A 12,893-nucleotide genomic window follows, 5' to 3' on the forward strand; every position below is an offset into this window, starting at 1 on the left:
ATATACATATATCTTTATATGTTTTACATCGACTTATCTCTAGGGGGCATCAGACATGTGCTAATAGTCAACTACCCTTTTAACTCAAACCACAATTATCAGAGTTTGAAAAAAATAATAGAATCTGGGATTAATTGCTTGTTTTATTTACAAAAGATGATCAAACAGAGAACTAAAATGTAGAACAAAATGTAGTCAGTGTCAAGTGGACAAGTATTTCTGTGCTGTGACAGGACAGTAGAAGGTGTGCTCACTGTCGATGGGGCTCCTCGTTGGGTAAGATTTGGTGTAATTAGCCACGCAGCTGATGAGCTGAGGGCTGATGCTCTGGCAGTACTGTTTAACAGCATTGATCTGGGAGACGGTGGGGGATGAGTCTGTGCGAAAGATGGCCTGGCAGTACTCGCGGCAGTTCGTGTGTCTCCCTGCATAGCTGCAGCATACAGAGCCCACTGAAAAACACAGAAGTAGAGCATAGATTAACATTCACAGAAATCATGCAATCCTAAAAGACACAAAATGAGTACATAATTAAATAGAGACACTCAATACATTTTTACTGTTAAAAAAATACCCCAAACCCCTATCTCCATTTTTTCTAATTTTTAGTTTTCTATTTTTTTTGTTCTATGAAATGAATAATTGTCCATGAATAATTTTCATTAATTTATTAAGTATATATACACGTCACATGATTTTTTTTGGGAAGTTAATCTCAGTCAAATTTGTATTATTTTATATATATATATTGTCATATATAAAATGTAACTCACTTTCAATATTTTGGTACTACTATTTTCTTCATTTACGCACATGTTTCACATTAACCTAAAATGATAAAAGTCAACTAGAGCAGCAAATATATGGTACATGTAATATAGTATCAACAGAGTATATATATCACATATATCTTGGTTCTCCTCTTTGACTGTACCCTCTTAAGAGGAACTGGATATCTTCTCTTGTTATTGATTGTGTTAGTTTGCTGCTCATTGATTGTTCTGTTGTTCTCCCACAAGTACAGCTCAGCAGAGCATGGATCAACTGGCCTACTATGGAAGGTTTAAAGGGTCAGTGTAGGAAAATGCATTAAAAGCATTTTAGTTTATCTAATTGTAAGGAGTTAAATATTATCAATAAAAATGTTTATTGTTGTTCATATAAGTGCATATTTATTGTCTGAGTATTTGTAAAAAAATTATGCATACTGGATTATCATCAAACTAATCAGCAGACTACTCGGTTACTAATATAATCAATCCAGAGAATCCTACACAAATGCAAGCAGAGACTTGTCACATAAAATATACACCAGCCAAATATCTGAGTTGCATATGGTCAAATCAGCAGGATTGTTGGGAGCCCCTTGGGTCAGTTAAACTGCAGGTTATGTGCCACTATGCAATAGGCCACATGTCTAGCCGTCCAAAGTCTGAGCAGGAAGCCCATACTAAGACTGACAGTGTCTCGAGGGCATATATACTCTTATATATGAACACAAATAAGCATTTCATTCACTGGTCAGCTCAGTGGCAGGCTAAATTTCAGCAAGATGGGGGTCATGAACCTGCCTTGCAGGCATATAAACATGACTTAGCAAACAGAATGGTGTCTCTTTTCCTTTTCCCATATGTTTAAGTTTACTGGCAAGATTGGCAAAAATTAAGTACATACATTTTAACTGACTGACTAAAGTCACATACTGCTGCTGCCTGAACAAATCTTAAACCCTAACTTAACAGGAGAAGGGAAAAAATAAACTTGCAATGAATAGTGTTAAATCTTATTTAACAAATTATGTTAATTAAATAAATATTATCAACAAAATGAAGAGACAATGTTTTATTTCAACAATATGATTTGGTCTCTTGTATGCTTTATATTTAAATATGTGTACTTACTTTCATTTTTGGTGATACAGTTGTAGAGCGGTTTCTGCAGGAGGAGAAAGTAGAGCATGTTAAATATAGACTGTAATTGACAACTAAGCTGCTACATTGCTTTATGTGTCTGGTTTGCTGGTGATTCTTTTTTCAACACCACAAGGGAAGCAGATAATATACCTGAATTGCAGGCTGTGTTTAAACAGTATTTTTGTTTCAGACACAACCTCCTATCACATAATTACGTATAACTATGTTAATAATAAACATTTGGGGTTCTGGCCATTTAACTGTTAAAGTATGTATTCATGATCCTTCTTCATGCTCTATGGAACACAACAGTCTTATCTTAGTTCAGCTGTAATGCTCTTCCCAACACTAGCTCTCTTCAAATATAATATCATGATCACCCTGTTTTTAAATCAGGAAAAAAAAAGCTATTGTACATATACAATTTGGTTCATCAAGGTACAGACATTGTAAATATGTCAGCTAATATCAGTTTGTGTACTTTAAATAAGCCATCCTCTGAGAAAAGGTGAATATTTGTGTATTGTCAGTATGTGTGCCCTGCCTACTCATCAGCATCTTACTTTGAAATCCTCACTGAGTGAAAAATCTTGAGATTCCTGTCAGAGCTTCATAAAGGTTAGCCAGCTTTGTTGCGTGCTTTGGCTCGGACCAAAGCTCCTCGTAAAGCGCAGGGCGCAAGATGAAAGCAGCCTGGGCCTTAAAGCTGGAGGGAGTCCGCTCCAAACCAAACATTATGCCTGCTGGTTTGTTTGTTTGTTTGGACAGAGAAGATTAAAGGGGGGGCAGGGGGAGAAGAGGAAAATGTTAAGCCCACAACGGCACTAGATTGTGTTATAGATTGGGCACCGCATCAAAAAAAAAAAAACAAAAAAAACGAAGAAACTAAGAAATTCTAAACTGAATTCCTTGTTTTTAACATATTCACTAACGCTCATACACCTACATTTCAGCTAAACAGAATCATATATATTAATGTGTCAAATAAAGACAGAAAAAAATCAAAATTAAATAGTTAAAATCCAACAGGAAACTTCATACATCAATAAACTACAATGTGATCCACATTGGCCGTTTAATGAAGTCAAAATATTAGATAAAAATTCTTTTCATTTCAAAATTTCAACATAAAAATAATACTTGAATGTAGGTTTAATTATAAGAGACTTTGCAAATCCTCTGAGCTAGAGGAAGCTTATTTTTAACGGCACATGCATCAAAGTGTACATCTGAGCCATAAAATATCTCCTGAACTTTTAAGTCTTTAAAGCCTCATCTTATGCCCTAGGTTAGTTATTGCCTGTTATGTTGTTAAGTGTCCCTATTTTTGCCTTTGATTTTCAATGACTATTGATAATACAGAAAAATAATGTCAAAATGTGTAACTGTTGTCTTCATAAGCATCTGTAAATCCAGGAGTTCTGTAAACTCACCTCTGTGTCTTTTTTGCATACTTTTGTGATATCATTCTTAGATGATGCCTGGAAAACAAGACAATAATATACAAGATAAATATATGTCACAGTCAGCAACAAGCAAACCTATTTGCAAACAGTACACATATATATCTGTCCAAATGTTAAGGCTGAAAATAAAATGGTACATATTCTCTTTCCTACCATTGGTTGTGATATTACAAATTACACACAAGATTTTCTGTAACTTTACAGCATATTTCTGTAAATGTTTCAGTAGCATACTATTTTCATCAATTAATATGCTGTGAGTTCTGTAAGCTCACATTCAAACAAAAAATCATTGCAGTTTTTACAGATGTAAAATGAGAATATCTAAGAACATTATTTCAATTTGCACAACATTAAGTCACAACATGTAAGATTTCACTGAAACAAAATATGTAAGTTAAATTTTCCTTTTTTCAAAAAATGATACACAGAGAATAATAATAATGTAGATTAATTAGTCTCTGATGGTGTATATATAAAAATATCTACAGAGTGATTTTCATTACTGAGTCAAACTGGGTCTCAATCTATATTAGACCTTACCTACACTTAGTGTGATTTTAATGTAATAGGATTACAGTAAAACGCTGTACAGTAGAATACAATGCAAACGTTTTAGACACCTGAAAAAATTAAAAAACTATTTATCTGAGCAATATATAGTGATGTTCTGTAAATAAATTTGATTTAGTAACTGTAATATTGTAATTATATATAGAGGGCGGCGCGGTGTCGCAGGCACACAGCTCCAGGGAGCTGGAGGTTGTGGATTCAAGTCTTGCTCCAGATGACTGTCTGTGAGGAGTTTGGTGTGTTCTCTCTGTGTCAATGTGGGTTTCCTCCCACAGTCCAAAAGCACACATCGGTAGGTAGATTGGTGACTCAAAAGTGTGTGAGTGTGTGTGTTGCCCTGTGAAGGATTGGTGCTCCCTCCAGGGTGTGTTCCCGCCTTACGCCCTATGATTCCAGGTAGGCTCCTACCTCCCCGTGACCCTGAATTGGATAAACAGTTTCAGACAATGAATGAATGAATAATTATATATAATTTTATACAAGCACCACACATATTCATTCATTCATTCATTATCTGTAATCACTTATCAAGTTCACCGTGCCTCTGAAATGGAAAAGCGGAAAAGAAGATGATAATGATGATGATGATGACTTATCAAGTTCAGGGTCGCGTTTGGTCCGGAGCCTACCCAGAAACTGACAAAACATTTCAGCTCGAAAATTTCAGGAAATCCCTACTTCACCTGTTTGCATTCCCTGCGGCACTCCGCTGAAATGGCAAGCTCACAACAGCCCAGTCCAACCCATCCATCAGATTTCCTTGACGCTCCTAAAAACAAGCAAAGAAAAACATGAAGAAAACTGGTGAAGTGTGACAGAACACAGTTTTCTGTCTTTCATCTGGAATCCACCCAGGTCCACTCAAACATCATGCTGCTGTACTCTGTGGATTGTAATAGTACATGAACATTAGCACCATCATCACAAAACCATTAATCTCAACAAACATTTTGCCCAACATGTTTTTAATGTACTGGGTTGAATTCTGGCTCCTTTCATGGTGAACCTCAAAGATTTGGACCAGTACTTTTATAGGCATTGTTAGATGGGGTTTGATGGATATGAGCAATGATATTTTTGCATCTGGGAGGCATTAGGTATTCAGACTGTCTAAAGCCTCTCTTATTCTTTTAAGGCTGGTACATAGGAGAAAACACAGGTGGGCTTAGCTCACACTCCTACACGTGCCTGTGAAGAGCTCTGGCCATATATCTTACCAGGTAATGTAGAGTTGATACAGATCCAAAGTTCACTCTGCAAAAAAGAAAAACAAGAGCAAGGTCTTATAAGGAACTAGAAACACACATCAAAGACAACAGGCTCAGAGAAATTAAAGAGTAACCTGAATGTTACCTGTAACAAAACTAAGCCTAGATCAGGACTTAATTTTGGTTAGTAATGAAATCCCAGTGATTAAAAAACCTATAGGAGATTATCTCAAAAAGTACTATTCACTTATTAATTTTCTGTAACCACTAATCTAGTTCAGGGTCGCGGTGGGTCTAGAGCCTACCCGAAATAACTGGGTGCAAGGTGGGAACACCCTGGAGGGGGTGCCGGTCCTTCGCAGGATGACACACACTCACACGTTTGGACACTTTTGAGTAGCCAATGTTTTTGGACCATGGGAGGAAACTGGAGCACCTGGAGGAAACCCACGCAGACACAGGGAAAACATATCAAACTCCTCACAGACAATCACCTGGAGCGAGGCTCAAACACATAACCCCCAGACCCTGGAGCTGTGTGACAGTGACACTACATGTTGTGCCCAAATGCCACCCTAAAAAGTATACTGAAGCAAGGTTTTTAATATGGCCAAAGATTGGTAAATTTATTTTCTGTAAGCTGTGCCACGTACAGTATTGTGCAAAATCTTAGGCACCTAAGCTTATTAATATTATTTAAAATAATTCTTTTCAATAAGTGTGTGGCTTGGAAAAAATAATATATAATTACACAAAATACAAAAATATCAATACAGTAACAGTAAACTGATGTTTTTTTCCTAAAAACTAGCAGATGTGTATTGAGCTAAAGTGAAGAACAAAGTTTGTTTTCAGACATTCATCTTGATTTGTTAAATCAACAGCACACTTGATTTAACATAATAAAGAATTTATTAATCTTGGTAAAATTAGGTATTGGAATAGAAACTCAAATAAAACTAGACTGCTACAAGGAGATATTTGGAATGGCCTAAACCAACACATTCACACAGAATTTCACTATTTACTGTAATAATATAATTTGATTTTATTGTAATATTAGATTTTGTTTTGAGTAAATATTCTCTTGCTACTCAGATAAACAGTTTATTTCTTGTTTTTTCAGGTGCTTAAACCTTTGCACAGTACTATAGTATTTCTTACGCAGCTGTTCCTTCCTTGAACTTGTTTACAATCTCTTGGTCCCAACAGTCAGACAAATAATCAAACTTGAATCTAGTTTTGAGTCTTGAGTCTTTTTCCTATGCGAAGCTTCAGATAATCAGCCAAACTGTTCTTAAGGAACTTATTCTCAATAATTATATGGTTAATTTAGACTAAATAGAACTTTTCATTTTAATATCAGTCCAAAAACACACGTTGCAGGTGGATTGGCGACTCGAAAGTGTCCGTAGGTGTGAGTGTGTGAGTGAATGTGTGTGTGTCTGTGTTGCCCTGTGAAGGACTGGCGTCCCCTCCAGGGTGTATTCCCGCCTTGCACCCGATGATTCCAGGTAGGCTCTGGACCCCCCGCGACCCTAAATTGGATAAGCGGTTACAGATAATGGATGGATGGATTTTAATATCACTACAAAATTACATTTTAAAATGTGTATTCACACAGATGTGAATATTACTGAGAAGTATGAAAATAAGCACAAAATACTTCTGAGAGTACTCTTACTGCAGAATCCACACTAACCTGATTCTGTTTCTGGTTGTGATTCTGGTTCTGTTTGTCTAGCTATTGTATCATACTCTGCAATGGTAGAGTCAACCAGAAGAAATACATTCCTCATTTGCGTCTTGATTACTTTCCCTGCTCCTCTTTCTCTGAGGGAGATTTTCCTTTACAGTAACGCCCCCAGTGATGCTCATCATGGGCTTGGACACACTTTTCTGTAAAGCTGCTTTGAGACAACACCCATTGTAAATAATGCAACCACACACACACACACACACACACACACACACACACACACACACACACACACACACGCACACACACACACACACATATATATATATATATATGTGTGTGTGTGTGTGTGTATATATATATATATATATATATATATATATATTTTTTTTTTTTTTTTCTTCTCAGCTAGGCTCCATTGCAACTTTCAAAGTCGCTCAATCATAATTAAAAATGTATGCATCAGAAATCAGAAACATTTTCAAAAAGTCACAAAAAGCCTTGTGGTGGCAAAAGCTTCTCAGCATAGTGCTTGCTCCTCCTCATATGACGCAGGCAAAGCGCTGACTTGCAGAGAGAGACTATTCGGGCAAAGCCACAGGCTTTGACAAGATAATCAACCAAATAAACAGGATATTGTCTGAGGTTCATGCTGCACGTCACTGTGAATACTTCTGCATGTTCTCTGGCTGCTGAAAAAAGGAGCCACTGTCAAAGACCATCACCATTGTTTGTCAAAGCCAACACACTCAAAGCGTACGTAGCGTATATAAAATAGAAAGCCTTCTAATTTCTTTGATTGTCATTGATGGCTTGCACAGGGAATTGTACTGCTGCACTTCCTCACTCTTTATATATATATATATATATATATATATATATATATATATATATATATATATATATATATATATATATATATATTCTGTATTTATATATAAAGAGTGTTGAAAGATTTTGATCTTTTTGCCTCTTCAATATGGCAAAAACACTTCCAAAATCTATTTGAAACCATTTGGGCAAATTAGTGCGGGACACATGTCCAAATAAAATAAAGCTTTCCACTCGCCGGCTAATTAGAGGCTGGCTGTAATTGCATGTTGCTTATGCCAGCATTCCAGGTTTGTAATTAGGGATGATGGTGGAGGGCACAAAGCTTTTTTCCAGCCTGTGTCTTTCATACCTTTAACCATGAGCAGGTGAGACCACAACACCACAAAATCAAAGAGGCATACAGCAAGTAGAAATGGCCACTGTTTAAGACTTCCTGTGGCATTCAGGCAACAGATTTAAAGATCAACCACAATTTAGAGATCAGTATGAGGAACAGAAGGTTCACCTTACCATAGACTCTGGACAGTAACTTGGTAGACGCTGGTAAAGGAACCTCAAATGGGATTCACTTCTAATACTTGAAAGCTGTGGATAGAAGAAAAAGAAATACAGTGGAAGATTGCAATAAGTAAAACTGTTTTTGTTAGAACAGGTCAGGCACATGAGGGCCGACACAGGAAGGTAAACTCTGATATATATTTTCAGCAGCAGTTCAGGGTGGCTTAGGAATGTGCGTAAAGACAAGCCCCACCGTTGGAAAGGTGAATGCAGGAGAAGAAAAGGGTGGAGATAGGGCGGAGGTGGGAGCAAATTAATCCCGTCATGGAAATGACACAGAATTTGGATGGTATATAAACTTAGCAAAAAAAGTAAGGAAATTTGTGTTTGGTAGATTATTTCTTTGTTGTAACAATGCTTCTTGGCAATAACTCTTATACCGTTGGAATGCCTGTTAATTTCCCTTTTAAATGGTGCCACATTTGTAAGGAACACACCTTTGTGGGATGAGCTGTAGAGCTGAGTATGTGGGTTATGCCCATGAAAAATTTGCCACATCTTTTCTGCCAATGCCAAACAACTTATTTTGCTGTTGCTATTGGCATTTGCTTTGAGTTTCTGGTACCTCCAGGTGCTACCAGTAGGTGTCTGCTCCAATAATCGGCATGCCACGTTTAACTGATCTGGATAGGGCCTGTGTGATAGGGCAACTTCAAGCTGATGCTGCGCAAAACCAAGTTGCGGCATTATTTGGAGTGAGCCCTAGTACCATCTCCAATTGAAGGCCAAGATCCATATAACAGGGGATATCAGAGATATGTTGCGAAGTGGGTGTCCCAAGAAGACGACACCCCAAGAAGATAATTTCCTCACCCTGTCAATACTTAGGTACGGTAGGCTGTCTTCTACAGATTTGTAATCAAGGTTTGCAGGATGATGGCAGATGGCTCTCTGCCCAGACAATCCCAAACAGACTGCACACAGCCAATCTCCTGTCTCATCAGGCTGCCAGGAGGCCTGCCATAACTGCCATTCACTGTCAGGCCCACTTACACTAGTGCACTAGAACCTGAACATGTGAAGGAATGTTATGTTCAGCGATGAGTCAAGATTTTGCCTACGGCAAATGGATCGTAGGGTCAGAGTGTGGAGAAGATGCGAAGAATGCTATACAGATTGCTGCACCAACAGAGTAACATCTTTTTGGTGGAGGCAGTGTGATGGTGTGGTGTGGCATCTCCCTCACTGGAAAAACAAGGCTTGTCATCATTGGAGGCAATCTCAATGCAGAGAGATATCGAGATAAAATTCTGCAACCAGTGGCAATCCCATATCTCCACAGTCCGTTAGTGAACTCTATCCTCAAAGATTACAACACTCGCCCCCACAGAGCAGGGTTTATCCGAGACTACATGCAGAATTTGGGAGTGGAGAGGATGGAATGGTCTGCTAGCTCCTGACCTCAACTTCATTGAACACTTGTGGGATCAGCTTGGGCGTGCTGTTTGTGCCAGAGTGACAAATACAACCACATTGGCTGACTTGTGACAAATGCAGGTTGAAGAATGGAATGCCATCCCACAGCAGTGCCAGACTATTGTGGCTGTGTATGGTTCTTCCACATGATACTGAGGATCCTGTTTTTTAAATAAATAAATTGTTAAATTGCCAATATGTCTTGATTCTTCAAACTTCAATCATCCAGTCCATCAAACACCAAAAGTGTCAATGGCAGAATAAGCTGTTTGTCATTGGCAGAGAGGATTTGGCAAATTTTTCATGGGTGCAACCCACACACATGAGCTCTACTGCTCATCTCATAAATGCATGTTCCTTAAAAATGTGGCACCATTTAAAAGGGAAATTTACAGGCTTTCCAATGGTATACGATTTATTGCCAAGAAGAACTCTTACAACTAAGAAATAGTCTACCAAACACAAATTTCCTTACTTTTTGTACTATGTTGATGTACGGTGTCTGTAGCCGCTTATCCAGTTCAGAGTCGCATTGGGTCCGGAGCCTACCCGGAATCATTGGGCACAAGGCAGAAACACACTCTGGAGGGGGCACAATTCCTTAACAGAGCGACACACACACATTCACACACTCACACCTATGGACACTTTTGAGCCGCCAATCCATCTACCAATGTGTGTTTTTGGACCATGGAAGGAAACTGGAGCACCTGGAGGAAACCCATGCGGACACAAGAAAAACACATCAAACTCCTCACAGAAAGTCACCCGGAGCGGGACTTGAAAACACAACCTCCCGGTCTCTGAAGCTGTATGACTGCGACACTACCTGCTACGCCACCATGCAGCCCTACGTTATTTTCACTAAATGTACAAATTTTTAAATGTACTTTTAATGGTACAATAGAGGAGTTAAACACAGTTGTGTTCCCTAAAGGTACATTACATTCTCTCCTCTAGAGGGAGAGGTGAATGTTTGCAATATTTTAATACAAAATTGTGTATTATAACAGAACATAATATATGTCCTGAGGTTGAAATGGGATGTATGAAATCTATACAATAATCTACAATTATAATAGAATGATTTTCATTGTAGACACAAGGGTAAAGTAATGCAAGCTTACAACTAACCAACTGGCACTGCCCATGCCTCAAACTTCATTTTAAAAAGGACTCAAAACTTTTCTGTTTAGAAGAATGCATGACTCTTAATTAGCGTGCTGATATTTTCCTTATTTCTTTTATTTGCTTTTCTTTTTCTCATAAAAATGTTTTGCCTTGTAGCATATTGATATTTGTTTCTAATGTAAAGTTCATTACAAAACTGAACTATTATTATTAATTTAGGTATTCTTATGTTTTTGACACTCTATATACTGTTATATAAAATGCACAGAAGAACAGAAAAATCCAGTCTTTGAGTTGATGTTCATTTTATACACTTTTTGGAATGCTATTTGCTAACTGGTGGAGTGTAAACTTACATTAGCCTCATATTTCTAGCTCAAAACAAAATGGGAAAATTCACTTAAAGGCAACATTCAAAAACACGTTTTATACAATTCTAAAGGTGTTTCTTCACCATTTGCTAGCTCTCCAGTCTGTATGTGCACTGGAAACCAGTTTAAAATGTTTACAAAACCCCAGTATCAGTAAACAGCTAAAATACAAACTGTTTCACTTTGATATACTATGCTTTCTCCTTCTCCCCATGGGAAATAAAAGGCATCTGGAGCTTTTTAGACAAAGAAGAGAACTCCAGACTGAAAAGCATGAACTGAAATGTAGTTATAGCTCTATTCCTGCTCCATAGGTGGGTAATGTTGACCTATTTTTGCTGTTACAGATTACTTAAGGTGGAAATAATGGTTAACAAAGTGCTACAAAACTAATCAAATGAGATTCTGTGGTTTCTAAAGCAGTGAGAATAGTGTTTCCCCAAATTGGTAGATGTCCCCTTTAACATGTCTTTTCAATCAACTATATTTATGATAAAAGTTGTAAAAACCATATCAGACAGATGATCAAGTTATTAATTTAACTTAATATTAATGTTAATGTAAATTAGATGTGGGTTGTATTATTGAAACAGGGCCTCATGGAATTATCAGACTTACAAGAAGACTCTATGCCCTTGTACAACAAATTAAAAAGTATTGTGACAGCAATAAACAGGGATGATTAAGACACTGAGGAATTCTCAAGCCTGTGGATAAAACTGTTTGTATTTCTCACTTGTTTTGAACACTGGCCACAACTGCTATTGTGCCTTTCGCCACATAGTGGAGTCCCACAGTATTCCAGCACTATTAGATCAAAGGCCTGAGAGTTTTGCCATCTCTGTCATTCCCAAACCAAATCAACTGGCGATGAGTGTGAATCTGAACAGGACTATGTTATGACCATTTATTAATGTCACAGTGCTCTGAGAACACACAAACTGCCAACACATTCTGGTTTGGAAGAGAGAAGCAATATCACTTCTGTTGATTTATGTATGTTTGATAAAACCCAGTCTCAACAACAACTGCCACAGACAAGAGGGTTTCATAGTTGCTTTGAGTTAGTTTATGCAGTGCTGGCTGCTGAGGATTACTCTGAGACAATACACTGTATGAGAGATTTACTTCTATTCATACCTTAAGGACATGCTAACCTTATTTATCTCTGGAACACATTTGCCAAAACAAACCTCAAAATACAAAGGCTCCTGTAAATCGTTTTGTACATCATAAGAAACTGTTTTAAACTGACTTTGAATATGCAGAGTAATAGTAGTGGTTCTAGAACCTGACAGATTTAGGGGGGAAATGCAGCATCACCTCATAAATCCCTCATTGATTTATTGGTCATTTGTCATCTGACTAATTCTTTTGGCCCACAATGGCAAAATAATGACTTGCAAAACATTTATTTCAGAAAATCATATTATAAACTTGTCAGTTTTCACAGGAAATAAATAAATGTAAAAAACATTTTATATTATGACACCTATCTAAAAATTTACAATTTTACTAATTTAGTAATCGTTAGCAAAAGTGTGAGATAAAAAATACCTTGGAGCGATATTAAGCTAAATATGTGTTTAAGGCAAAAGAAAGATTAGAGCCTATATTTGACATGTTCCAAAAATAACAATATTTGTTGTCTATACCATATTAAATTATGCGCATTTGCTGACTAGCTCAGATTAATTGAGGTGTCTTGTCCAGATTGATATATG

At 37.3% G+C, this 12,893-nt stretch overlaps 1 protein-coding gene across 3 annotated transcripts in view; it reads right to left on the reverse strand.

The window, feature by feature from the left end:
• reck (reversion-inducing-cysteine-rich protein with kazal motifs) overlaps window positions 1–12,893 on the reverse strand; it is a 60,333-nt gene that overhangs the window by 25,274 nt on the left and 22,166 nt on the right. For 2 of the 3 annotated variants that reach the window (XM_066682468.1, XM_066682469.1), the window contains exons 3-8: window positions 8,204–8,278; window positions 5,170–5,206; window positions 4,636–4,721; window positions 3,347–3,394; window positions 1,902–1,935; window positions 255–452 (exon numbers count right to left, since the gene is read on the reverse strand). In XM_066682468.1, the coding sequence (XP_066538565.1) occupies window positions 255–452; window positions 1,902–1,935; window positions 3,347–3,394; window positions 4,636–4,721; window positions 5,170–5,206; window positions 8,204–8,278 (478 nt within the window). Of the gene's footprint in view, window positions 1–254; window positions 453–1,901; window positions 1,936–2,476; window positions 2,595–3,346; window positions 3,395–4,635; window positions 4,722–5,169; window positions 5,207–8,203; window positions 8,279–12,893 lie in introns of those variants that run through there. The other variant, XM_066682470.1, reaches the window with a different exon arrangement.

This window comes from Hoplias malabaricus, chromosome 10, assembly GCF_029633855.1.
Source record: "Hoplias malabaricus isolate fHopMal1 chromosome 10, fHopMal1.hap1, whole genome shotgun sequence".
Classification (NCBI taxonomy): Eukaryota; Metazoa; Chordata; class Actinopteri; order Characiformes; family Erythrinidae; genus Hoplias; species Hoplias malabaricus.